Here is a 27,312-nt window from a genome sequence, read left to right as displayed (position 1 = left end):
TCATACATACATACATACATACATACATACATACATACATACATACATACATACATACATACATACATACATACATACATACATACATACATACACCGTGTTGCGTAAGTTCTGTCTTACCCTCCCTAAAAGTACAATATCTTATTTACTATTTAACATAGCCGAGAGAAATTTAGTACTCGCGATCTTATTTATTTTTATTCATTTTCTGCTAACACGACATGAAAAGAATTGACAAATGTCTTTCCGTATTCAAGGCAGATGGTTTTATTCACGCGGACACTTGCAAAATCCAAATCAAAGTTTGCTCCGTATGGCGTGTGGCCTCTTCCAGCTTGAATTACTGGTACAAAACATGTTCATTTATTGAATTAATGTCCATAATATGGTTGTCTGAAGACCCCCTGCCATTCCTTGTGAAGTGCAGCCTTCAGCTCCTGACGAGTTTATACGGAGTGTGGTCTGTTTCTGATCCTCCTGTCAATGTCATCTTACTGATGTTCTGTTGGGTTGAGGCTTGTTGATCTAGCACGATTTGATGAGTTTGAAAAGAGTTTTCACTGATCGTAGCCATTTGTGGTCGGGCGTTGTCTTGTTAGCACATTCCATCATCCGTTCCATGTAGAGCATTCAATCATAGAAAATATGAACAATTTCTGTATTACAGCCTGGGCCGGGAACATAAGACAAAACGATATAGAAAAATTGAATCGATTGATAGGGAAAGCATGCAAAATGTAATATCTACAATCTCCTACCTATTGACGACGAATAATACATTATACGGTGTTCACACATACAGGAGTAATGAAGCCGAGTAAGACAAGATTTGTAAGTCCAGCAGGTCGGGGCTACTCTGGATACATTTCGCCGAGCAATTGGCCCCCCTCCCCGAGTGATATTTCAAGCTCGCGGTGTGAAATTATTACACGGGAAGCTTGCCGAAATTTTTGAACAGGCTTTAAATTTTCGCCGAGCGAAAAATGAGTCGCCGAGTCAGTTACTCGCTCGAGGAAAACTTGGGGAGGGTTCCGGGAGTGTCAGAAATAGCTCGGTGTGCAAAGTTGCATACTTTGCCGAGTGACAGTGACACGCCGACGAGATCTGAATGGTAACCGTGTTAAATATCATACTCTGCGGGTTAGATAATTATTGCTCAACCATCTACTAACGTTACTGTTCCTCCGAAGAAGCCTACTCAAAGGGCTGCTGCTGCAGATGCTCCACCTTCTGCAGATACCAGTCTGCACACACCAAATCCTTTTTCCTGTGTTTCAAGCCCTGCTGTCCAGCCTGCCTTCATGAGCTTTCTCGAAACGTCTGCTGTTGCTGCACCCAATCCTGCCCCTGCTGCTTCTGAAGAAGAGCCCAGAATGTCTTCTACCCCAAGATCTGCATATCCGGTGGTTCCAGTGGCTGCCTCCAGAAGGTGTTTGCATTGTGGATGGTGGGACCAATGTTCTCTTGTTGTTCTTGGGAAAACTTCAACTTGTAGTTCAGCCATCAGCTTCTCAAACTGTCCATAAGGGTTTTTCTTATAAGCCATGGTCTAACCCGACAAGTCCTTCTCGTCCTCTTCCTCCTATTCTCCTCATCTTGCATCAGCACAGCTTCAAAAGCACCATATGTATACATGACGTCTGATCATGAGACATGTTGAAAGAATGGGCACAAACATTTCACCCCCTCTTTATTTATTATAACCTTGCACGCCAACTAATTCGGTGACAGGTCGGCTAGATGGTCAGCATGTCGGGGTGTGAAATTTTACTCCCCGCTACGTTTGTTGGCTCTGCACGCGGCCAGGATTCAATCTAATTGCTCGGCAAGACGTTCGGCGAGATGCTCGGCGTCCTAAATTATTGATCATTAATGTCAACAGTCATGGCCATATGCTCGTCACCCGAATTTGGCATTATCTTACCGGGAATTGCTCGTCGACTCTTCTCTTGTAGGTGTGAACACCGCATTATCGCTTCCACTAGAAAAATTAATTCCATTTTTTAAACAATAAACATCCTTTGCTCCCTCAAATAAAAATATTGATCAGAAGTAAAAGATCTATGCTTTCGATCTGTATCAAAGAAAGATAGAGAAGGTCATTCTTACAATAATCAATTAAACTTCTACCATCTTATGCATCTTGTTATATAAGTATTCCTATTTCCTTTAAAGCATTCATCAGAATACCTTTGAGTTACGATCAGAATACTGAGTTTGTACCTACCTAAACACTATTAATGTTTGTAATTACTGTTCATTTGTCTTATGCATGTGACTGTGAGCCCGTTTGTGAGTGCTAGCATACTATTGTACAATAATTATAATGGTTATGTGCACAGATGTGTGTGGAAGAGAGGATATGGGAGGGAAGAGTGTGTGTGTATATGGGTATGCACATGTTCGTTCGTGTGCATGTTTGTGTGTGTGTGTGTGTGTGTGTGTGTGTGTGTGTGTGTGTGCGTGTGTGTGTGTATGTGTGTGTGTGTGTGTGTGTGTGTGTGTGTGTGTGTGTGTGTGTGTGTGTGGCGAAACATCAAACTAATGTGCCAAGATCTGGACGATAAAGATGTATCTTATCTTAAAGATTAATTTTTTAAAAACAACCCAGAAGCCACCCACCTAGCCCTTCACCTAAAAATTGCACCTCCCCTCGAAATCTAACAAAATAGAGAGGATAAAGTAAAGTAAGCTTACATTTTGCTTTTTTTCTTCGATGCACTAATCAATCCCACCTAACTACATGCACCATACATATATAAAGTTTACGAGTTCTGTTAGATCTTTTGATTTCCTATTAGTTGGGGCCACATTTCATAATAATTGCCATTATTGTATGTACAAATTTGTCGTATTGTCTACAATGTTGCGATCATTGAAGACGATACATAGCTGCCCGCCCCTTTTCTTCCCAGGATCCACTTTTAAGTCTATCTGCCTATAATCTCAGTTAGTAGATTCTGGTAGAAGATCCGTCGGGCAGGACCACACCGGCAGCTGAATTTTCCAGTTACTTTCCCCTCTGATCCTCGACCTCCCTCCGTACCTCTATCAATTGTGTCGGAATTGTATTCCACCCCTCTTCCCGTGCCATTTTGTCAGCAGTGTGTCTGCTATAAATGGACTTTATGCAGATTTCATATTATGATAATTTTTTAAATTTAAATTCTTCCCGCAGACATTATAAAGATCCCGCTACTGCTACACATGTACCATATATAGTACGGTATAGTAGCTGTCTTGTAGTCGTAGCACTTGTTTGCAATCAAAAAGTTTTACTTCTCCTTAGATGAATTTAACTTGTGCGAAAATTTGCTACAATTAGCGCATCCGAGTTATACAGGGTTCTTTTTTGTTGTTGTTGTTAGAGTTAGGCACCCAGCAAATACATCATGTATACATATATATCCATCTGAAAGCTCACGCCAAGTGTGACTAAACCATAAAACTATTCACTCCACAGACCTTTTCCCCCGAAGATGGAACTGTGTTGTTGAAGATGGTGAAGAAATGGAACATGTCTGAAATACCACAGCTGAGGGACATGGTTCATGTAATAACAGACGAGGAACGGCGTTCAGTGATTACAGAAATTGTTTCTTCATTTGAACAAAACATTCTCAGGTGTCAAGAGAAGTATTCGAAAGGTTAGCATGACCTGTAGCTCACGTGATATAGTTAAAACTAAGACTAAGAACAATATGTGGTAGGCAATTTTAAATTCAAATTTTAGATGTAGGTGTTTTTATGCCCTCATCGACACTCAGGAGACGGCTTCCGATCGTGCCACTCTGAGTAACACTAACACTGGCCGAGAGGGATACAATTTCCCAGCAGAAAGACCGACTTGATAAAAATTTCTCCCAGTTCGGAAATCAAACTCGGGTCTCCTGAATGCGACAGCGAAGCGCCTAACCGCTGCACCACAGACACTGGTGTTGATGAGTTTAAGAAGTCTATCATATTTGACATTTTAGAATTACACGTAAGGCTTCCGTACCTCATTAAGAGTGATGGAGTTGATATTGACCCAAGAGTCTTCCCCTAAAGACGACGGCACGGGACCTGACTACACATGTAGTTGAACGTACATGTAGATCTATCGAGGTTTAAAAACATATACATCTTTTCTTTAAAAAATTAATTTTTAAAAAGCACATGGTCTCATCGGAGACAAGATTCAATTGGGAGGTCCAACCAGTTGAATAGCCTTACACTTTACACAGTCACAGTATTCACAGGGGTGTATTATACCATACGGCACACAAGAGAAGAAAAAGCAACAAAACTGACAAGCCTACCCCTCCAAAAAATGTCAACTGTTTTCCTCCGACTTAGACACCAATTTTGTACTTATGTATAGATTACTCATTACTGGTGCTAACTTTTTTGACTTGGGGTGGGCTTAAGTTAGTAGCGTATTTACTTACCTAACATGCAAATTTATCTCCCATTCTGCTCAAAAATATATTGTTATAGAGTACCCCAAGATAGGATCGTTTGTTGGCCCTCAACCCCAGATGCATAATATCACAAACTCAGTGCAATTAATTCAATCGTAGTACTAAAGTGCATCACAAATGAAGTAAATTCACCTCTTTCTTGAGGCTCGTGAGCTTTGCCACTTTGCTTCCATCGATACAACCTGTACTTACTTCCACATAATACTTGAGCTCAAATAAAAGCGTAAGCACGTCTCATAATGCACCCATGTCACTGAACACGTAACTACATTTTCGTTAGCTTCAGTGTCAGGGGCAAAGGCTGACTTGTTTGACAGGGTAATCAAAATGAGATAGGACCAGATAGGGCCTGGAGATATCACACTCACACAAGTCACAAGAAACTTACTGGCACTGGAGGCAGCAACTCTGAGTAGTGAATGAAAACAAATCCTGAATTCATTTTGTACGCATATTCAACCACTAAATTAATCGAGAAAGTATTAAATTAAATATTTATTCTAACCAACCTTAAATTTAACTTTAGATTTGAACACACGAATACTAAGGAAAGAAGCAGAGATGTCTGTACTACAATGGCATGTTATACCAGACAGCCGAAACACTTTGGTAGAGCATGCCAATTATTAATTTTTTATTTCACATTTGGCTGATTTTTGTCTAGCTTTTCGCGGCCAGGAGCCGGTGTCATAATCGAGGTTACGATCTGATTATAGGACGTTAAAAAGTCGAGGAAAAAAACCCAACAAGCACTCGCAGCAGTCAAGATATTATTAGGAGTTAGTTCCCCTCACATCTGTGAGGTAGACTCGACCAGAGTAATAGTTAGCTTACATAATCAGCGAGTGAGGCTGCTTATAACTGTGGCTCGAAAGGGGTGAACAGGGTATATACGCCAATGAAACAGTTTTGACTGCTATGCACATGTTCCCTTCAACTCTATTGGTAGACTCTTCCAGCCTCACTTTAAGCTTACTTAATCAAAGCTGGGGACAGCTTATGGAGTGGCCCGATAGGGACGAACAGGCTATTTCTGTGGCAATGAAACGGTTTTGAAGGTTAAGCATAGTCTATTGTTCATTGGTGATTATGAACGTCTTTTTACATTTAATTTATGAGGTTTACGTCTATGGGTGAATTTGACTGCGACAATGTTTCAAAACTAATATTTGATTATATAGACGCTTCGCCTCTGTGTGTGTTCAGTTCATCTTGGTAACGTTTTTAGGGGTCGAAATGATACTTTTACACTAGTCCAAGGCAAGGTCACACATATACCTGAGGGAAAGCAAGCAATTCTTGGACTACACAATCTGTTTAACCTCCCCCCCCAAAAAAATAAAAATAAATAAATGTCACCGACTCCGACTGATACCCTTCATCGTTATAATAAAAGGGACTCATGATCTTGGATTTTTAAATTTACACCAGCCATTAAAAAAACCACTGTGTAATTCATACAACCGTCCCCGTAGAATTATGTGATTGTGCGGAGGCGTTTTTTCGCATAATTCTGCAACATTTGCATAATTTTGGATTCCCCGTGATTTTACACGTTTTTTAATAAAATATTTCACAAAACATCTTAACACTTCGCCATGTGACTAAACGGAAGTAATCAAAGTAATAAGTCTCCTTTAAGTGACCAATTGGTTATTTCCCTTGTTGCAATTTTTGTTCCTTGAGCATGTTCAATTTTTCAATCCATCAAAAGTTGTTCTCATGTCTGCTGATGTTTCATGTTTGACAGGTGTCCCTGGTTTTAGCGGCGTGCCAGCATCAGAGGTCCAGATGTCTTTTTTTTTTAATTTGTGAAATCATTTTTCTTTCCTCTATACAGCTGAAAGTTACTGAGATTGTATTTTTTGGTGGTTTTTTTTTCAGACTGATGTGTATCTTTCCAAACACAAAAAAACCCTACTGATACTGATATGTTCCGTTTTCCATTCCTCTGTACACAGATCTAAAACATGAGAATTCTTGTTAGAAAGCTCAAAACATGTCGTGAATGGCGTTACGGTAACTTGCATATTTTCTGCATAATTTTGCATTTGTATTGCATAATTTGGCAATCTAAATTTGCATAATTTTGCGGGGACAGATACACAGTGATGCGACCACATTATGAATTAAAGTGTAAAGGTCAAGAGCCAGCATTGCAGACGTGGGGAAAGTGATAAGTGGCCTTTTAACTAAAACTATTTTGTATTTGACTAGCACCCAATAAACAAAATGTGATACATGCACTATGAGTATGAGTTTTAAAAAAGTGGTTCCTCTTTACTTTAACCACCTGATTTTTTAAAGGCACTGCTGTCAATTTCTTTGAACTCAGAATCAAAGGGATTAATAAAGTGACAAGGTTTATCGTCCACCCCTCTAATTCTAACCACCCCTTCAAGAAACTAATACTTTTTTCAGGTTTAATACATGGAGACTTCAATGATGGCAACATACTAGTCTCTGAAGATGAGCCTACTCCTGTTTCACTTGGACAGACGAAAACTGAAGGCCTCAGGACTGAAACCGGAAGGAATTGTGAGTGTGAGACAACAGCTTTCAGTAAAGAAACTGGCAAAACTGCAGTGACCCCAACCTCCGCAACACTCAATGCAGATGTTTGTAAAAACACTCATCTAGTTGGCATCATCGATTTCGGCGACAGCACAGTATCTCTGTACATCTTTGAGGTTGCTATAGCGATAATATACGCGATGCTTAACCGGAACGGTGTGCCCCCGATGGAAGCAGGTGCGAGAATTCTGGCTGGATACTTGAGACACAAGACACTGAGTCAGATGGAGATCCGCCATCTCAAGTTGTGCATATGTGCTCGCTTTGCACAATCCTACACAATGAGTTATCATGCATTATCTCTGAACCCTGAAAACCGTTATGTGATCAATCACGCTCAGCGGATATGGCCTCAGCTAAGTGTTATGTGGAGGGGATCAGATGAGGAAATTCTTCAACAGCTCACTAAGTATTGCAACAATGGTGTATAGTAAAAATCCAGGAGATAAACAGCCTTTTTAAATTATAAATCTATGTTGTTAAATACAATCATGCCAACGAGAAATTTGTCACAAAATTATGTCTCTCTGGAGCCAATGTCGTAGACGTTCATGGATGAACATGACATTAGGGCAGGCATGAATAATATTTTCTTTGTAAAGATTAAAACAACTTGAGCATATGAACTACATGTATTTTTATCCAAAGCTATAAGCAAAGATAATGAACTTACGGTACTTATATCTGCTCTTTTAAACTTTGAGCTAGTAGACACTTTAATAAGATTGAGTAACCCAGTGGGAACATTTTTTGTGCGTCAATACTATAGTACGACATATCAGTGTCTCACTCTAAACCTGTGTCTGACAAATTAAGTCAAACACTTCTTTTATCTGAAATAATGTTTTTTACAACTGTAATTACAACTGAATGGTGTGTGTGGGGGGGGGGGGGGGGCTCTCCTGGCCTAGAGGTTAAGGTGTTTGCCTCTCATTCAAAGGTCGCCGGTTCGAATCCAGGTAGCAACGGAAAAAATTTCTTCTCTAAAATTGTCTCCTTCTCTTCTTTCCTTCTCTCTTGCAATATTCTGTCGTCTGCTTTCGTCTCCACTTTCTTCCCCCACCTCCTTTGCCCCTCCACTGGGCTCCTGACTCTTTCTGCAGCCTTTCTACTGCTACTCCTTGGCTCCTTCTTACTGCTATCTTTCAGCCACATCCCTGATTTTCTGGTAGGAAAGATCTACACCTAGCCTTCCCGGACAAGGGCGAAAAATCTCGAAGGTCCCGTGTGTAAGTCGTGCACAGTAAAGAGCCCTTGGAGGTCCAAAATCGATGAGAGCAGGCTTCGGCCGCCACCTGGGTAAAATTCGAAATTTCCTACCAATTGAAAATGTTCGGTGTGCTCCGGGCGTTCATATATGACCTTATGCAGTTGTGAGCGCCGTAAAACACTTAACCCCCCCCCCCCCCCCCCCGCCCCTAATAAAAATTTAAAATGGTGATACTTTAATAAAGCAAAAAGAACGCTCACACAACATGTTGAGAAATTTTAGAAGATAGTAAGAAACAAATTACAGTTTTCCAAAAAAAAGCTGTTTGACCTAATTTGGCAGATACACAGTTAGAGTCGTACATCGACAACAATTAAACCTTAAAATATGTTGTTCCACCAAACAAAATAAACCTTATCACACCGAAAATGTACATTGTACCAGTATATTAGATTGGGTGATTACGGACAGTGTCAATAAAATCGGTGAGATTCAAGTAAAGAACAAATGCATTTCTGATCACTACGTGGTGTCCTTTGAAATAACTCGTATAGGGAAGCCCAAACTGAGACACCGCAAAATTACAACCCGGAAAATGGACATTGATAATGAAATGTTTGGAGCAGACATTCGCCAGCTTCTAAAATTCATAGACAGTTCAACCTCCGAGAAGGTAGACATTTTCAACACCAAGATGTGTGAACTACTAAACAAACATACACTGGTCAAATCCAGAACAGTGACTAATCGACCTTCTGCCCCGTGGATGACTTTGGAAATTAAACAATCTAAAATGGAACGTAGACGAGCAGAAAGACGCTGGAGATCAACAATTGCTGAAAATTCATGAGGACATTTATAGACACTGTAACAACATAGTGAAATCGTTAATAACATCTGCCAAATTTATGTATTATAACGGAAAAATTAATGAATGTACCACCTCTAAAGCTTTATTTTGTATAACAAATCAGTTGTCTGGTAAGAAAGATCCAGCCAGCAACAAGTTTCCCTCGAATGTACCTAAAAGTGACCTTCCTGATGTTTTTGGTCAATACTTTAGAGACAAGATATCCACGATCAGGAAAAAAATTGACACGAATACCCATAAACCACCATGTTTTGAAACATTTTCTGGGGTAATCTTTAATGAATTTGTATGTGTAACACAAGAAGATGTAAGATCAATCATAATGTCATCACCCCATAAAACATGTAGTCTTGAGCCCATTCCAACACCACTGCTCATCACACATCTTGATAGTGTCATTGGATTTATAACTACTATCATTAATGAGTCTCTTCAGTCTGGAGTAGTACCATCACTCTTTAAGCATGCTTTAGTTATTCCCCTTCTAAAACCCCCCACAAATCTTTCCCCTGTGGAGCTCAAGAATTTCAGACCTGTCTCCAACCTTCCTTTTTTATCAAAAATCTTGGAGAAAGTTGTTTTGGTTCAATTGAAGAATCATTTAAAAGAAAACAATTTATATGAATTATATCAATCTGCCTATCGGCAATTTCATAACACAGAAACTGCGCTATTGAACATATATAACGGCCTCTTGTGTGAGGCGGATGAGAACAAAATATCAATTCTTTCTCTTCTTGATCTTAGTGCTGCCTTTGACACTATAGATCACACTATTCTTATTGAACGATTGTTCAACACGTTTGGCCTGTCTGGCAGGGTTCTTGACTGGTTCAGGTCCTACCTGATTGGCCGTACACAATATGTGGTTGTGCACGACTCTCTTTCGAAAATTTTTAAGCTAGACTTTTGAGTGCCTCAAGGTTCAGTATTGGGTCCAATCTTGTATACGTTATATACACAGCCGCTTGGAACTGTGATTAGAAAGCACAATATGAATTATCATATGTACGCTGACGATACACAGTTATATAAATCTGTTCCACCAGCAGATGTTAAAACCTTGCTTACTACCATGGGTCTGTGCATTGATGACATCAAAAAGTGGATGGTTGATAATAAGCTCCAGCTTAATGAAAATAAAACTGAAATTCTTTTATGTAACCCAAAGAAAAGCCATATCCCCGTAGACATTGATCATATTTGTACTGAAAATGAAAAACTGTATTTTACTAATAAAGCAAAAAATCTGGGAGTGTATTTTGATTCAAAATTGTCAATGGAACATCATATCAATTATTTATGTACCATTTTATTTTGTGAATTGCGTAGAATTGATCATATGTCTATGTTTTTGAATGAATACTCGTTGAAAACGCTCGTGTCATTTTTCTTGTTTTCGCGCATCGATTACTGCAATGCTTTACTAGTTAACTTACCAAATACCACTCTTCACAAGTTACAACGTTTTCAAAATCATGCTGCTAGGCTTGTACTAAAGAAAAAGAAGAGGGACCACATTACGCCCATGTTAAAAACGTTGCATTGGCTTCCCGTGTCAGCTAGAATGTCATATAAAATTGCTATATTATGTCATAAATGTGTCAATAACAAAGCTCCCTCATATCTTAGTGATCTCATCCAGATTTATATTCCATCCAGATCACTAAGATCAGGCGATCAGTATCTTTTAAGAGTTCCTAGAAAAGGGGGTAAAAAATTAGCTGAAAGATCGTTCGCCCACCTTGCTCCGTCAGTTTGGAACTCTCTCCCCCAACCCTTGAGACATACAACATCTGAGTCTAAATTTAAGAAATCTTTAAAGACACATTTAATGACATCCTTTTTATGTCAGTAGTTCATGTTCAGTACAATGCTATGTAAATGACTATGTATCCATTTATGTATTTTGTGAATTGCATTGTGTATATTATTTTATGCTCATTTCGTGACGATGTGTAAGCGTGTGCTTGTGATAAGCAAGTAGATGTGTGTGCGTGTGTGTGTGTGTGTGTGTGTGTGTGTGTATGTGTGTGTGTGTGTGTGTGTGTGTGTGTGTGTGTGCGCGCGTGTGTGTGTGATTGGCATACATGTGTGTGCACATGTATGCGTGTTATGTGTTCGTGAGTGTGTATGTGTGTGTTTGTGTGTGTATGTGTATATGTGTGTGTGTTTGTGTGTGTGTGTATGAGTGTGTGTATTGTGCGTGTGTGTAGCGTGCGTGAATGTTGTTTGTACATGCATTTATGTAAAGCGCCTAGAGCTGTGTTTACATGGGAGTGGGCGCTATAGAAATGACCTTCATTATTATTATTATTATTATTATTATTATTATTATTATTATTATTATTATATGCTCCATACAGCACAACCTCGGTTATCTCAAAACTCTAGTTACCTCAGCCAACCATTTGGGAAAAATTCTGTTTGCTTTTCTTCATGATAATAAAACGATCAAAATAAAAACTCCTTTTACCTTGACCACCTTAGATTAAAAAAAAATACATGTCATGCATTGTAAGAAAACAATGAACCCATGTTACTAAACATGTTTGTTTCTTGAAAAGATCAAAGAGTTTCCCCCAGGGCAGTGCTGCTGACTGAAGTGTCTTTAGGCCATTCCCAAAGGGGGGATATTAACATGTTCTTACGCACAGTAGAATTGTAAATGGGCTGATCTATCAGTGTCATGCTCATACTGTCCCGGAACAACATAGGAGGGACTGCTGCTTTTTCTTTCCCCACCATTACTATCGTCATTTTCCTCTACCTCTTTTGTAATTTTGTATGTGTGTCACTTTCTTGTGAACTACGGTGGAACCCATACACGCCCGGTAAAAACGGATCCGGTTAATAACAGGGATTTTTTTAAATCATCGTTTTTTTCCTACTCTTTGTTTTGTTTGTTTAGTATAGGGTTTTACGGCGCTCGCAACTGCATAAGGTCATATGAGCGCGGGGGACACACCTAATACTTTTTCGTTGGTAGGAAATTTTTGAATTTTGCCCGGGTGGCGGCCGAAGCCTACTCTTATCGATTTTAGACCACCAAGGGATCTTTAACGTGCGCAACTTGCACACGGGCCCTCCGAGATTTTTCGCCCTTGTCCGAGAAGGCTAGGTGTAGATCTTTCCTACCAGAAGATCAGGGGTGTGGCAGAAAGACAGCAGTTAGGAGGAGCCAAGGAGTAGCAGTAGAAAGGCTGCAGAAAGAGTCAGGAGCCCAGAGGAGGGGGCAAAGGAGGTGAGGGGGTGGGGGCAGAAAGTGGAAATGAAAGCAGACAACAGAACATTGTTAGAGATCAGGAAAGGATGTGAAAGGAGACAATTTTAGAGAAGAAAATTTTTTGGTCGCTACCCGGAATCGAACCCGGGACCTTTGAATGAGAGGCCAACACCTTAACCTCTAGGCCACGAGAGCCCCCTTCCTACTCTTTGTCGCTATTAATATTAAATTATCGGCAATAACAGGGCCTGATCGGAGTCCAATCGGTCATATAGCAGGGACAAAGGCTAGTTAACAATGTGTATAAAGTGAGAGAGAGAATGAGAGAGAGAGAGAGAGAGAGAGAGAGAGAGAGAGTAACGCAGTGATGGAGCAAGCCCACGCAGGCAAACCACGCCACTGGCACATGCAGTGAGTGAAGCGAGAGAGGGCTGCCGACTTCGATCAAGCCTTACGCCTAACTACACGCACGCGTGAAGTGTCATGCGCCGGCCATGGGAAACTACCTATGAAGAAATACAGCTGGATTAGTCGACATATGCTTACTTCCCTTGCATTTCTGATTTAACAGGAATTTTTCTTTGGTCCCACCATCCCTGTTATATCAGGTTTCCACTGTACTATTTCCGGGTTGCCTTGATAGTCGACGAAGCAGACTTTGTGCTGTTGAGGTTAGAGAGGTGAACAGAGTAATCCTGATTCCCCATATATTTAGACTTCTCTACTGAATCAACCTTTGGCGCTTATATGACCTTACACAGGTGCGAGCGCCGTAAAACCTTACTAAAACTAAAACCCAACAACGATTCTCATTTAAAAGAGAGATAAGATAAGAAGTCATTGGTTATTGTATAGACAGACTTAACACCCCTTTCAACACTAAGTTTGTAATTGTAAGGTATACATTGTACAAAGTGGGACCTCCGAATTAAATGTTCGTCTGTAATTATAATATGACCAAGCCAAATGGGTGGAGAGCCTTAAAAACTCTCCTAAACATCCAAAACAAGAATGCCATTTTAAACTTTGAACCAGGGCCATCTGCTCCGCAGTCCAACATGATACCAAGTGAGCTTATGGAGCGCCCGAAGAAGTCAGTCCGTGTTCAATTTATATAGACCTCCTTTTTCTCCCCTTGGTTCATCCCACTACGCTCTTTAAAAATTTTAGTAAGAGTTTTAGGCACTTTTAAAACAAATAGGTCATATAACCTATAAGTGCTAAAGATTAGAAATGTTACAAAATGTAACATGCAAAGAAAAAGAGGAAAGATTATAAGGACAATAGAAGTTCGATTTTGATAGAAAAGAAGAAGCAAATCACACCAGAGCACCTGCCATCAACCCACTTACTTTTCTTTGTACTAGTTCATTTTACCTCCATCGAGCTGTTTGTCAAATGGCCATCACAAGAGTGTGTCTCAAGCGACATGCAGTTTTGTTTTGGTAAGTGTTTTACAGCACTCGAACTGCATCAGGTCGTATGAGCACGCGGGGCACGTTTAACATATTAGTTTGGTTGGAATTGAGTTTGAATTTTGCCCGGGTGGCAGCCTTTTCGATTTTTTACCACCAAAGGATATGCGCGACTTGCACATGGGACCTCCAACTTGTGGCCCTTATCAGAGAAGGCTAGGTGTTTGATCTTACCTACCATAAGATCAGGGGTGTGGCTGAATGACAGCAGCAAGAAGGAGCCAGGGAGTAGCAGAATAAAGGCTGCAGAAAGAGTCAGGAACCCAGAGGAGGGGGCAAAGAAGGTGAAGGGTGGGGACAGAAAGTGGAGACGAAAGCAGACGACATAACATTGTTAAAAAAGAGCAGGAAAGGAGGTGAAAGGAGAACAATTTAGAGAAAAAAATTTCCGTTGCTGTCTGGATTCGAACCAGGGCCCTATTGAATGAGAGGCGAACATTGTAACCTCTAGACCACGAGAGCCCCCCGCAACATGCAGCAGGCTGACACATATCAGCCACATAGACACAGTGCAGTCCCTTGTTCTATGTCAACTCAAATTTTGCAGGGCAAGAAAAACATTAACAAATGTGTGTTCTTGAAAAAAGGCACAAAGTTTTTTAGATGAACAGTTTAATACATATGTAGTAAAGAAAATTCAATGCTGAACACAGAGGTTTTTTAATTTTTCGGGTACATGTATCTCACATAGTTTTTTTCCCCGAGATATTGCCCCTTTTGTGACGTAGATATGATTTTGAGAAAAGTTTTTTAACAGTGCATTGCAAAGACATCAAAATGGCCACTACTGTAAGGATGCATAAAAGTAGTGCGATTTGTTTGCAGGCACAGATACGTTGATGTATACTGCTATCTGAAATGCAGGGGAAGTCCCTGTGAATATTTTGGTGTAACATGATGAGGTTCGACTTCACTTGAAATAAACTGTTGGCGAAGAGGAGACAGATACCAAGCATAGATTTTAGTCACTTTTTGAAAGACATTTTCAATTTTTTAACATTTACTGTAAGTCGGTATTTACTACGCAGCGTGTACGCCGTGTACCATTTTTGGAACAACTCGTAATCGAGAGCGTTATTAACTTTTTTCAAGATAGCGACCATTAAAAGAGAGAACGGAGAACTGTTTCGACAAGGAAGGGTGAGTAAACTGGAAATATTACTAAGATTACGTAAATTATGTTGGGGTTTGGCTTCACGCTCAGCATGTAACCCTGCTATACGTACACGCTTAGCAGCCTCCCCAGCATTAGATAGCGGGACCCTCAGAGAGCAACATATGTGCATGCATAAAATTGAACTTGCATCGTCATGACCTAGCGTGCTAATTTATTTTTGGATGCCTCGGCCTAGGGTCTGCAGTTTTTCCCAGTGTGTGCCATTATTGGGACACGAAGTACGAATAGGTGGTAGGGTAAAAAACGGTTATCAAGTTCAAAACTTGAGACCAAAACTTCTAAAGGTCATTGTTTCAATGTCGGAAATGAAGTACTTGAGGCTTTCTTAGCTGCCCATAGACGTGAAGCTAGCAATAACAGAATGAAACGAAATTTAAAATGTCCTGTACCATTTTTGGTACACAGCGTGTGGTAAAGGTTAAAGAACAGCCTGCCATCAAAACAATTCCATATAAAAAGCACTAAAAGACTTAGAAATCAAGTAAATGAAAATTCTTTTAATTTATGGTTCAGAAATGGTGATTTGGTAAAAAAAAAATTGATTTTTTACTTTATCAGCCTGTAGCCTGAAACAATACGGGCCAACTTTTTATCCCCTTTCTCCAGGTGCACACATAAATACTTTAGTATAACTGATGAAAAAGACAAAAAGTCCAGGTCAGTATCAACATTTTTTTTATTTTTCAGCTAAGGACAGCTTCATCCTCATCATAGAAAGCAGCACACTTTTGACTGGTTGCTAGATATAGTAATGTTCACTTCATGTAGGCTACCAAAAAAAGGCAAGTCCCATGCAGAAATGGTAAAAAGATAAAAACTCTTGTTAGCACTTACTAGCACTCTCAATGAATATGTACTGCCAATGCCACATGGTATCATGTGCACCCCTTTATTATATTGCAATTATTCAGAGCTTGAAGGACAAATAAAATGCAAAGAGAAAAAACAAAACAAAGAGCCGTTATATTAACATTTATTTTGTCTGAGCCTGTGAGGGAGAGAGTGACTGTGAACACATTTATCTAACACAATTTATCACAATGAAAAACTGTCGGAAGATAAAAAAAAGTACAATTTATTCATTTATAAATGAAAACTACTCTTGCATTCTCACATACACCAAAAACATCTATCGGATTGCAAAAACACAAAAAAATGAAAATTTATACATCAACATGGTTTACATTTTACAACACTCAGCTGAGAAATGTCAGCACAAGAATTTCATTCATTATTCATGGTGGAAAAAACCCTCCCAGAATACCTCAAGAGTATAAGAATCATATCAAAAGTCATCAATGGCCTGATCAATGTGAATCCCACGCTCTGCCATAGCCTTTTTCTTTCGTTCCTGCTCAGCTTCCCGCTCCATCTGTTGCGCTCTCTGCAGCTCCAGAATGGTGTCAATATCCACTTGTTCCAAGGGCAGGTTGTTTTCATTTTCCAGGTCCTGAAACACATTAAAGAAAATTATTATACGAGTGACTTATACTTGTATGGGATAAAGCACTATTAAGAGGTAATATCTATCATTATCATTTATTATTATCATTGCTTTTGTCTAACTTTCATTGAGCAGATCAAATCTCAATAGAGTAAGTGCGAAAGTCCAATATCCAATCTGACCCAAACGGGTCATTCTTGAATGCTAAGCTCTGGGCTCAGTAGGTAAGAGTAGAGTAATAGCTTAATAGAAGAAGAATGAAAAATCTTGAATATATGCATTCATCAAAAAGCTAATGAATTACATGTGGACAATAAAGTGAAGACTACTTAAGAATGTTTTTTGTTGCTCCAACTAGACTTGCACATTGGCCATAGCTCCATGTCTATCGATACCTTGGGCTAGTTGTGTTATACAGTGGGTGTCGCATTCAAAGAGGTTGCCGGGACTGGCTTGTTGTCCTCGTTGGATCCGACCTCTCGTTAAACATGACTAAGGCTAAGGTAAAGAAAGGAGACAAGTCATTATATACAGAGTTGCAAAAGTTCTGTCAAACCCATTTTATTATGATTATTTTCGGTATAGCATAAGAATTGCAGTCAAAATTAAAAGAATGACTTGTGGGACTTATGAAACTTCTTGTGCAAGAGCAGACAAAAGAAATCCTAAACCGGAAGTAGTACGTGGACAAAGTGCTGGTATCGATTTCTCTCGGTCTGTGTTGAAATCAACGCTTCCTACACACAAAATTTGCTTTGAATCACGTAGACAATGTGTAAACACCTTACACACTATAAAATTCGTACTTTTTAACTGTTGGGTACCCTTTTCTCCTGTTTTCAAAATTTAAAAAATGATAAGTTCAGAAAATAAAGGGGCTGTGTGTATGATAAATTCTTTTATTGCGCTTTTTGCAGTTGCAAGACTCGTAAATGTTTGCAGAGGAACCATCTAACGCTTGAACAAACGTTTTAACACCACTAGAACTGTCCAAGGCAAGCCGAGATGTAGGCAACCAAGGGTGACAACTCAACATCAGAATTAGGTTATTGTCAACACTCATGTTGAAAACCCATTCCAACTTAGTGCAGAGACTGCCAGGCACTTCGGACTGTCTTGAAACATCATTATTAGACATTTATAAGATCGTGGATTAAGTGATTATCGCCCTTTATATGGAACCATTGTAACTCTGTTTCATAGAAGAAATTGCCAAATTCTGGCACAACAACATTGTTAATGGAACTAAAGATGTCGATAAAGTGTTCTTTTTAGCAATGGTTCAGAGTTCTTTTTTTGGTAAGCGTTTTACGGGGCTCGCAACTGCATAAGGTCATATGAGCGCGCAGGACACATCAAACATTTTCAATCGGTAGGAAATTTAGAATTTTGCTCGGGTGGCGGCCAAAGCCTACTCTTATCAATTTTGGACCACCAAGGGATCTTTAACGCGCGCAACTTGCACACGGGACCTCCGAGATTTTTCGCCCTTGTCCGAGAAGGCTAGGTGTAGATCCTTCCTACCAGAAGATCAGGGGTGTGGCTGAAAGACAGCAGTAAAGAGCCAAGGAGTAGCAGTAGAAAGGCTGCAGAAAGAGTCAGGAGACCAGTGGAGGGGGCAAAGGAGGAGAGGGGGAGGGATGAGAAAGTGGAGATGAAAGCAGATGACAGAATATTGCCAGAGAGAAGGAAAGAAGGTGATAGGAGACAATTTTTAGAGAAGAAAATGTTTCCGTCGTTACCCGGATTCGAACCCGGGACCTTTGAACACCTTAACCTCTAGGCCATGAGTGCCCCCCCCCCCCCCCCCGTGGGATACATGCCTAATATTGAGCACTTACACACTTGAAAAAAAAATTACTGCAAAACTTAACCAAACATTACAGTTTTAAAAAGCTGGAGCTATTCAAACTAAAGACTGCCCTTCACAGGATAGATTAAATCCCACACAAGCAGGGCGTCAGGCCATATTATAATGAACACCTAAACTAACTGAGACAAAGCTAAACACAAGATCTGCTGTCATAAAAAAAAAATAATATGTGCGGTTTCTACAATTTTACAGGACAGCCAAAAAACTTACCGAGAAGACAACATTTACTTAAAATTTTAATAGGTAGCCTAAACACGGCATCATGGCCTACCAAGTGCATGATTTCTATAAAATCAGGGTAATTCAGATTGCTGTTTCTTTGCTCTTTTGCTATAAAACACCAAATGCTATACATACACCTTTAAAAAATCCAGCTTTTCTTTGTTACAGTGGTGTAAGTTGTTTTTATATCAGAGCATTTGGAGCTGGAGAATCACCCAGGAAAGTGAAGTCCCTCTTGGTCGGAATGCGAGGTCGGCCGGTTAAAAAATAAAAACCCAAGCATTCAAAAGCTTTGCGGAAAGATGATGACTAAATACTGTCTTTTCACTGGCAGAGAACTATAGAGATTTGAACGTGATTTCCAGTGGTACATTTTTTGCCTTTGGGTGTTTAAACAGAAAGCCTTTAAAAATAGTGTCAAAGTTTTCAAAGATCATTTTTAACACGAAATATGTAATATAACAGCTAAAAAGGGGTACAGATAGAAAGATCAGCTCATTTTCTATTAGAACAAAAACATTAGCTTGGAATTATGTTGCATCAATCCTTCCAAACTATGAAAGCATGTGACCCTCCATGCGGGGAGCACTCAGTTCACTACAGAATAGAGTCAACTTGCTCGCTGCGGGGGCCGGTGCGCGCCGGCCGGGACAGCGTTAAAAGTGTTTTTGTCGAAATAACGACAGATCATCGTGTCTGAGGCAATAAAATACTGTTTTGTAATGATCTCACAGTCCTGAAAAAAAATCAGGTTCCACATCTATGTTAAAGTGACTGTGCTTTGTTATTGTGAAGATGTTTGGTGCACTTGGTACTCTTTTAATTAATTATCTGTCAAACATAGGGTAGCAGCCAGTTAGCGAATTTAGCAATATTTTATTCTATCAAAAACAGCTGCTATTTCCTTAAAAATTGACAGAGAGGTAAAAGAATGGAACCAAAATTCTCAGGAGACACAGAGTTCACAGACCTTTCATATGGAACAGAGAAATTTTCCGTTCAGCTACTTTGAAAATTTTGTTTCTGACAGAAGTTATTATCAAAATTGTATTCTTAAAAATACCGGCTTGGGATGTTTGCAAAGAATTTGTTTTCTGTGTAACAACATTCAGATTTTTGGCTCTCCTATAAAATTGTGAAAACTGGACACACTGTACTTTTTAAAATGACGGCAAGGATGCATTGATCTAATGAAGACTGCCATACACTTCACTTACCACTTCTCCAAGAAGAACGACATTTTCACCTCGCACTATGAAAATACCTCTTGGGATGTCTCCATACTTCTTTCCCACATGAATCCGTTCAATAGTCCTGTGCAGTACCAAGTTGGCTGATCAAGAGAAAATACACACATAAGAAGTTTTATTTCTACAAATCTTAAAATATTTACAATACATTGTCCATATTAAATGAATGGAGGTGGGGTATATAAAATATATCTGAACAACCCTTGAAGTTAATATAAAATTTAAACAAAATGGCTTCTGTTGGCTCTACAAGAACTGAAGTTAAATTAAGGGGTGCACTTAAGAAATAAACTATTGTACCACTTAGATTGAATGCTCAAACAATTTTTAATAACTCCCTTGGCTGACCTGTTCATTCCCATATATCTTAGTAGTCCCCTTCAGCTTAACTCTAAGACAGAATGACAAAAAAACAACACAGACATATTGTCAAGGTCAAGACATAAGAATACCTGATCAGCGCAGAGACTTTCCACTTGCAGCAACAATCCGAAGATAGACAGAAAGGGCGAATGACAAAACAGAAAGGAAGAAATTGGCACAAAAAGCTTGATATCATAGCTCGCCAGATTTTGACCAATCTGCAGGTTTAAATGTATTGCTGACCAAACCTCAATGAATGCATGGAGGGGTGATGGCTGACTGCAGGAAATGTGTGCAATTTTGCTGAGAGAGTTACCATAAATATCCGGAACTTATCCAAGATGAAATGAAGGCGAGTACAGATTCTTTTCTACAGGACATCAGAAACCCTACGCTATCTCTTTTTTACGAATAATAGATGATGATGGGGCAACAGTCACGGAACTTTCAGAAGAAAATGGGGATTTCTTTAAAAATATGGAAGATAGGAAGCACTGATTTTCATAAGCTCCAATTATATCGGCACTAACCGACTGACCCCACAGAAAGTGTCGGTTTAATCGGAACATGCCAGTAATGGGGTTAAACCTGAACTAAACGTAAACATACCAAACTGGTCAATTGTCCTCAAATAGCCAATTAGAGTCCGACCATCTCTCAGGACTACTAACAACTTTTCTGTGGAATAAACAAAAACAGCAAATCATTTCATTCCCTGACAAATTCTTCACCTCACTTAGGTGATCTTCATAACTTATCAGAGTAAACATGCGGGGGTGGGGACATAACAAAATAGACTGGAAAAGGAAAACAAGATACACAGTCTGGCACAGATAACACAAAAGCAGAAACCTCAAAATCATGGATAGCTCATGCCATTTGCCATACAAACCCGACAGACATTTCTTAATTTTTTTGTTATAAATCAGTTTACCCGAATAACGGATGTAGTGTCAAACACCTTTGTGTCATGACACAGTGGAATTAGGCCCTCATCAATTTTTGGGCATGTGGAGTTATTGAAATCATCTTTTAGCTAGTTCTTTTTTCCTGCTTTCCGTGAAAAAATACCCATCTATCCAAGATACAAACTGAGACATTTCGTTATGAAAGAGGTGGGAGTCACCTTGTTTCAGGAGTAAAATTAGTGAGAAAATAGCCACAAAAGTTTTGTGACTTCCTTAGAAGACTTCCAATTCGGGTCCCGCGTCGGATCTCCATTCATGCAAGTTAAGTGTGTGTGCGTCAGTCTGCTTGAGTTTGTGGCCTTCTTCAAGAACCGCCTGCATTGGTTCGTAATCGAGGCATACGTCTCATTCAAAACACGCCAAGTTGGTAGTTCTAGATGTTCGTCAAATGAAATTATAGAACAAATTGACCCACTTAGACATGAGGAGCCCGAAAGGATAGTCAGGAAACAAGACTTCCATTTTTCTATACAAAATCTTTAAAATGAGCTTGATTTTGTAAGAAATGATACTACCTGATGAAAAATAAGCTTGTTTGATAATTTTGATGAATACCATTGTGCAAGTACAAAGAACAATTTGAGTGCAAAACATTCGGAAATTGACCTATATTATCCCCTTTCGAACCCCAGCTCATTCACAACAACAAGAGCATCTAGAAAGGTTATTCGAATGGGTGTAACTACTCGTAATGTCTTATCAGCTTGTGAGAGGGGGTTATTCATGTGTTTGTAGCACTTTATAAATAGAAAACTATGAAAGATAGAGCGTTATTTTCATCATCGATTAACACACTCCCACGGTATTCATGGCGAAAACACACGTTTCCCGGCGCGCAGGCTGTACACCAACAGTACGTACTGACTGACCCCGGCGGCCTGCCCGGAACGTTCGACGTAATTGGTTGCTGATAAGATTCGCATCTCAGCACAGATGCAGGACAAGAGTTAATAGTCCTTGTAAACTGAAAAGTTAAATATTTTTGTGTCTTTAATCAACCTTCCTCAGCAAAATCTACACACAGAAATGTGTTTTAAATGGACATACATAAAAGTGTTGATCCAATTTAAAAAAAAAATTTGATAAAAATTGCCAAACTGGCAGAAAAATGCCAATTCAATTTCATTATTTTGACAAGAGCCTGATTTGATCACGATGCCTAACATTTGATAAAATACCAGAAATGTCTGAGTTGTTTGTACCCGATTGTAAAGATTGATATGCCTACACTCAGTCTAACTGGCCAAAACAATGCAATCAAAACTCATCTTCAATAATTTGTGAGGCACTGTGATGAAATCAGGCGCTCGTCAAAATAATGAAAGTGAAGAAACTGGCATTTTCCCGTAGGTTTTGAAATTTTTATTGAATTTTTGTTTTTTGGCTCAACACTCAACACCTTTCATGCCCATTCAAGAACACATTTCTGTGTGGCTTTTACTGAAAAATGTTGATTAAAGGCATAAAAGATGTGAATTTGCAGCTTCCACGGACTCTCACACTAAGGAAATAAATAACGCAATTTGGCGGCCATTCTCTCGCTAATTCTACCTCTGAAACCAGGAGACCCCCATCTCCTTCATTCGCCAATATCTTGACTTGTACAAAAGATAAATGGATATTTTTTTCTATCAAAAGCAAGGCAAATGGAAAGGCTTTAAGATTAGGCTGTTTAGTGAAAATTTCAGCTTTGAAATACTTTTATTTAAAAGCCCTTGCCTTCATGATCATAAAACAGTTTAAATTGTGTTGATATATATATATATATATATATTTGGTTAAAAAGTTATGATGATTTTTCATATCTAAAATATGGCCAATTTCAGGCCATTTTAACCCCGAGTTTTTGTGACACCAAAATGCAACTTTACAACACAAATGACCATTACTCTACAAAAAAAGCATATTTTTTAAAGGTGGTATACTTCAATTGTGGGGAATTTTACATAAAATGTACACAATTACAAAATACCTCTTTACAAAGTCACTGAAATATTTTTGGGGTATTTATTATAGAGGTACAGGATAAAAAATCACCTTCAAGGATAACCCGAAATTGACAAAATGGGCAATATCTTTGCTGCTATCTATATTATATTTGTGAAAGTTCGTCATTTTGGCTGCCAAAAACTTCCAAACAACTTAACTTTCGAATTTGACAAAATCAATGGTGATTCAGAATCATTTAAAGGGTGCAGTTTCATTGAGGAGCCTGAAGTCACTGTTGTTTGATTTTCAGTTTTTCATTAGTTTTGTTTAGATCTAATCTTGGGAAAGTCCATCTTCTAAGACGCCATTGTAAACAAGTGAGGTTTCCGTTCACTAGCCTTTGAAATTCTGGAGTGTAGAACCACAAAAGCGGAAGAGAGAATCAATCTATACATCTATTATATATCTGGCAACTTGGAAACACGTGTTACTTTTCTCTCAAGATTTATTGCTCCATTCCAGTATAGTGTAAATATATATATTTATAAGGCTAATGACTTTCAGTTGATGTTAATGCACCGATCATTCCTTACATCGAAAGGGGGCTAGTTGGTCATATTTAGAATTTAGACAAATCATACATCATTCTCTTTGGGTTTTTTTCACTGTTCATAGTTATTCAAGAGTAAAGCCAACTAAGTAGTAATTTCCAAATTTTAAGGGCATTCTTTAGACTTTTAAACTTGTTTTTAGCGCTTTTTCTCAGTGTAAAAAAGATTCTGTTTTTAAAAAAGGAAGCTGGTATTTTCACGACATGTCGTGAAAAAAAAACTATGCGCATTTTCACGACCTGTTGTGGAAAAAAATTCTACACGCGTTTTCACGACCTATCACGGTTTAAAAAAAGGCTATGCATGTTTTCACGACATGTCGAAGACAGAGATCTACCGGCTCTTGCCACAGGGGTCTAGGCCTATTAACTAAAATACAATTTCTGTCTCGGTAGATCTAGATCTAGTTTCAGTTTCCGAATTTGGACCTGTTCTAGCTCTACCGCCATTCCGATTAAGGTGTCAAATTTCAAAACTACCGGATTTGCGATGGGTGCCGAGCTAGAGAGTGCTTCCAACTTAACCCTTGCGAAACCCGTAGCATTTAAGTCTACATCCCGAAATTCTGTACTTGCCATATCAATTATCATCATTTATGCCGCAATATGTGTTTTAAAAACATTTGGACGGAGGGAGGGAGGGGGAGGGAGGGAGGGAGGGAGGGAGGGAGGGAGGGAGGGAGGGAGAGAGAGAGAGAGAGAGAGAGAGAGAGAGAGAGAGAGAGAGAGAGAGAGAGAGAGAGAGAGAGAGAGAGAGAGAGAGAGAGAGAGAGAAGCAAGGCCAGCAGAGTGCAAGAGTCTGTGCTCTCTGGCATGACCCAGCTGTTCCCTGATTGGTTTTAAGAGAAAAACAAGTCTTGAAAATGTGCGTAGATTTTTTTTCCACGACAGCTGCCTTAAAAAAAACCCTCTTACTACTCTTAATGACCATCGGTCAGCTCTCTATCCTTCTTTTTCAAAGTATAGTGATACAATTGTATCGAACTATCTTTTATGCTTTCAAGTACACAAAAAAGCTTATAGAGTCAAGAAAAATGTTCTTCAGAGACATTATTTTAAGCCAACTGGAACATTTAATAAACCGCGGAAAGACGACAAGAAAATAACAAAAATCATCTTCTTATATGATCTTCACTTGCACTTAAAAAAAGAAATTAATTATAGTCTACCTCATTCTTTTTTTTTTTTCACACATTTTTCTTCACTATTCATGACAATTGTATCGCTTGTTTACACTGAACCTGTGTTCACTACCGTTGTCCCCCTCCCCTTGCTCTTCCCTAATTTTAAGGCCGGCTCTATTTCTCCGAACGCGCCGGAAAATAAACTTGAACTCTATTTCTCAGAACGGTTCCGTTCTCGAGATTTGTTGGTTATTAGCGAAAGGAGTGGCCCCCACTCGCGCATGTGTGTGTGTGTGTGTGAGGTGCGAAAGGGGGGGGGGGGGGGGGGGCGTGGAGGGATTTTGTTGTTGTTTACATAAAGGATTTTAGTTTTTGCTTTAGGGGTGACTAAATGTAAAATAAGTTACTGCCAAAGTCCAGCAGTTTTGTTTTCTCGCAGTACCTTTTGAAGGCATTTTAGTCTGGGAACGTTGCCTCAATCACAATTGAAGTATCTGAATATTTTGACATAAATTAAAAATCTCTAGATTTAGATCTCTAGAAATAATTTAATGCAAAAAATGCTTCTTCCCATTTCTTGCAGTCTAATGGCAGAATGAAAGGAAGACCTAAATCTCGCCAAAAAATCCAAAAATCTCGAGAACGGAAACCGTTAGGAGAAACAGAGATCAAGAAGTTTATTTTCACGAGCGTTCGGATAAATAGTCACTTCGTATTTAAATTTTAACGCAGTTGTTATGTTCACGGCGCCATGAATGAAGTTGGCAGGCTACGTTCACAGTGCCCTGAATGCAGTTTGCAGGTGCTGTTGAGGCTACGTTCACGGCACAAAGATTCGTTTTAAAGGGGGAGCGTCCACTGCCGGTTTAAGTCAGTGACGATAGTGACGTATTAATATCTTGGCCAGTTTCAAGTGTTCCATCCCATGAGATGAAGGAAAACGAAGATACCTCTAACAGAATTTTAACGTTAAAGTCGGGATATAGGGTATGGAAAATTGGATACGGTACATCAGGAAACAAGAGGTGAGAGATGGGAAACAGAAGGTGGGATTCGGAAGATGCGACTGGACTGGTCATAAAAACATACGTGTAAAATAATGACTGTATTGCACCGGGTCAGCCTGGGAACCGACACTGAGAGAAAATGACGGGAATCAATTATTTTAATTAAATATAACAACCACCCCCCCCTCTCTCTCTTTCTATCTGTCTCTCTCTCTTTCCCTTTTCTCTTTCCTTCACTCTTCCCCCTCCCCCCTTCTCTCTCTATTTTTCTGTCTCTCCCTCTTTCTTTCTACCACAAGGTCGCGCCCAAGTCTCGCCCGGACGCGAGATACGGCAATTGAAATTAGTAGGCATAAATGCATTTTTATCATCCTTATTCTGAAAGACTGAAAAAACTAAAGCTTCCATCCCTGGAACATCGTGGGTTACGTGGTGATATGATAGAAATGTTGTAAAAGTATATCAAAGGCTACTACATCACGGTAAGACCAGCGTTTACAAAGGCAACAACCACACAATGTAACTCCGTGGCAACTCCGAGAAGCTCCAGAAGCAAAGAAGCAGATTGTGTGTGAGGGCAAACTTTCTTGAGAATAGGGTTAATACTATTTGGAACAATCTTCCAGAATCCGTGGTGTCAGCTCCAAACGTGGACACATTTAAGAGACGTCAGAACGAATACTGGAAAGATCTCCTCCCAACTATTTACAACCCCGCCTGCCAAAACTGATTTGTCTAGCCTGCACGCCACGCATTAATGTCGTTCATTACCATATAGTTCAACAGGCTCTACTACATGCCGTTAAACGTAGAAAAGACGCATCTTTCTGATTGGCTGCTAATTTTAGTAATGTGATGTCATCACTTCCTGGGATACCCACATGGAACGACGTGTTTTCGGTAACGTTTCGGATTTCCTAGATCTAGACTAGAATTGTACGCTTTTAGAAGGCTACACTACAGTTGTAATGGAACGTTTGTTCACGGCACAGAATTCTACAATTTTTCTGTTATCACAGTGTAGAATTCTGTGGTTTAGGGTGAACGCAAAATTTGTTGGCCTAGATCTAGGCTATAACGGTGAACGTGCAGCGGGTGAGAATAGCCAAAAGACTAGCCTGCACTATTCTCATCCCGGGTGAAAATAGAGGTGGCCAAATATTAAATAGGCCTATACGTCACTGTCGTCACTGACTAAAACCGGCGGACTAAACCGGCAGTGGACGCTCCCCCTAAATGATGCTTTAGATCTAGATTCTAGTGCTGTGAACGTAGCCTCAACAGCAACAGCGCCTGCAAACTGCATTCAGGCAATTCAGGGCACCGAGAACGTAGCCTGCCAACGATGTGAACGTAGCCTGCAGACTACGTTTACGGCGCCGTGAACGTAGTCTGCAGGCTAAGTTCACGGCGCCGTGAATGTAGTTGGCAGGCTACGTTCACGGCGCCCTGAATGCAGTTTGCAGGCGCTGTTTAGACTACGTTCACGGCACTCAAGCTTTGTTTAGATGGAGCGTCCACTGCCG

General features: G+C 39.6%; 2 protein-coding genes across 2 annotated transcripts in view; one reads left to right on the top strand and one right to left on the bottom strand.

Moving 5' to 3' along the window:
• The window catches only part of LOC106012596 (hydroxylysine kinase-like), a 19,567-nt gene extending 11,830 nt beyond the window's left edge, over positions 1-7,737 (top strand). Inside the window, exons 6-7 of the mRNA XM_035971384.1 lie at positions 6,885-6,930; positions 7,051-7,737. Coding sequence (XP_035827277.1) covers positions 6,885-6,930; positions 7,051-7,468 — 464 coding nt within the window. The 3' untranslated portion in view covers positions 7,469-7,737. The remainder of the gene's footprint in view (positions 1-6,884; positions 6,931-7,050) is intronic.
• Positions 7,738-15,654: 7,917 nt separating this feature from the next.
• Positions 15,655-27,312, bottom strand: part of LOC101852109 (U6 snRNA-associated Sm-like protein LSm1) — a 14,499-nt gene continuing 2,841 nt past the window's right edge. The window contains exons 2-4 of the mRNA XM_005104562.3: positions 20,758-20,826; positions 19,753-19,868; positions 15,655-16,446 (exon numbers count right to left, since the gene is read on the bottom strand). Coding sequence (XP_005104619.1) covers positions 16,282-16,446; positions 19,753-19,868; positions 20,758-20,826 — 350 coding nt within the window. The 3' untranslated portion in view covers positions 15,655-16,281. The remainder of the gene's footprint in view (positions 16,447-19,752; positions 19,869-20,757; positions 20,827-27,312) is intronic.

Source organism: Aplysia californica, unplaced genomic scaffold (genome assembly GCF_000002075.1).
Source record: "Aplysia californica isolate F4 #8 unplaced genomic scaffold, AplCal3.0 scaffold00425, whole genome shotgun sequence".
Taxonomy (NCBI): domain Eukaryota; kingdom Metazoa; phylum Mollusca; class Gastropoda; order Aplysiida; family Aplysiidae; genus Aplysia; species Aplysia californica.
Note: the sequence above shows the minus strand (reverse complement) of the source record. Positions and strands in the feature narration are given on the sequence as shown.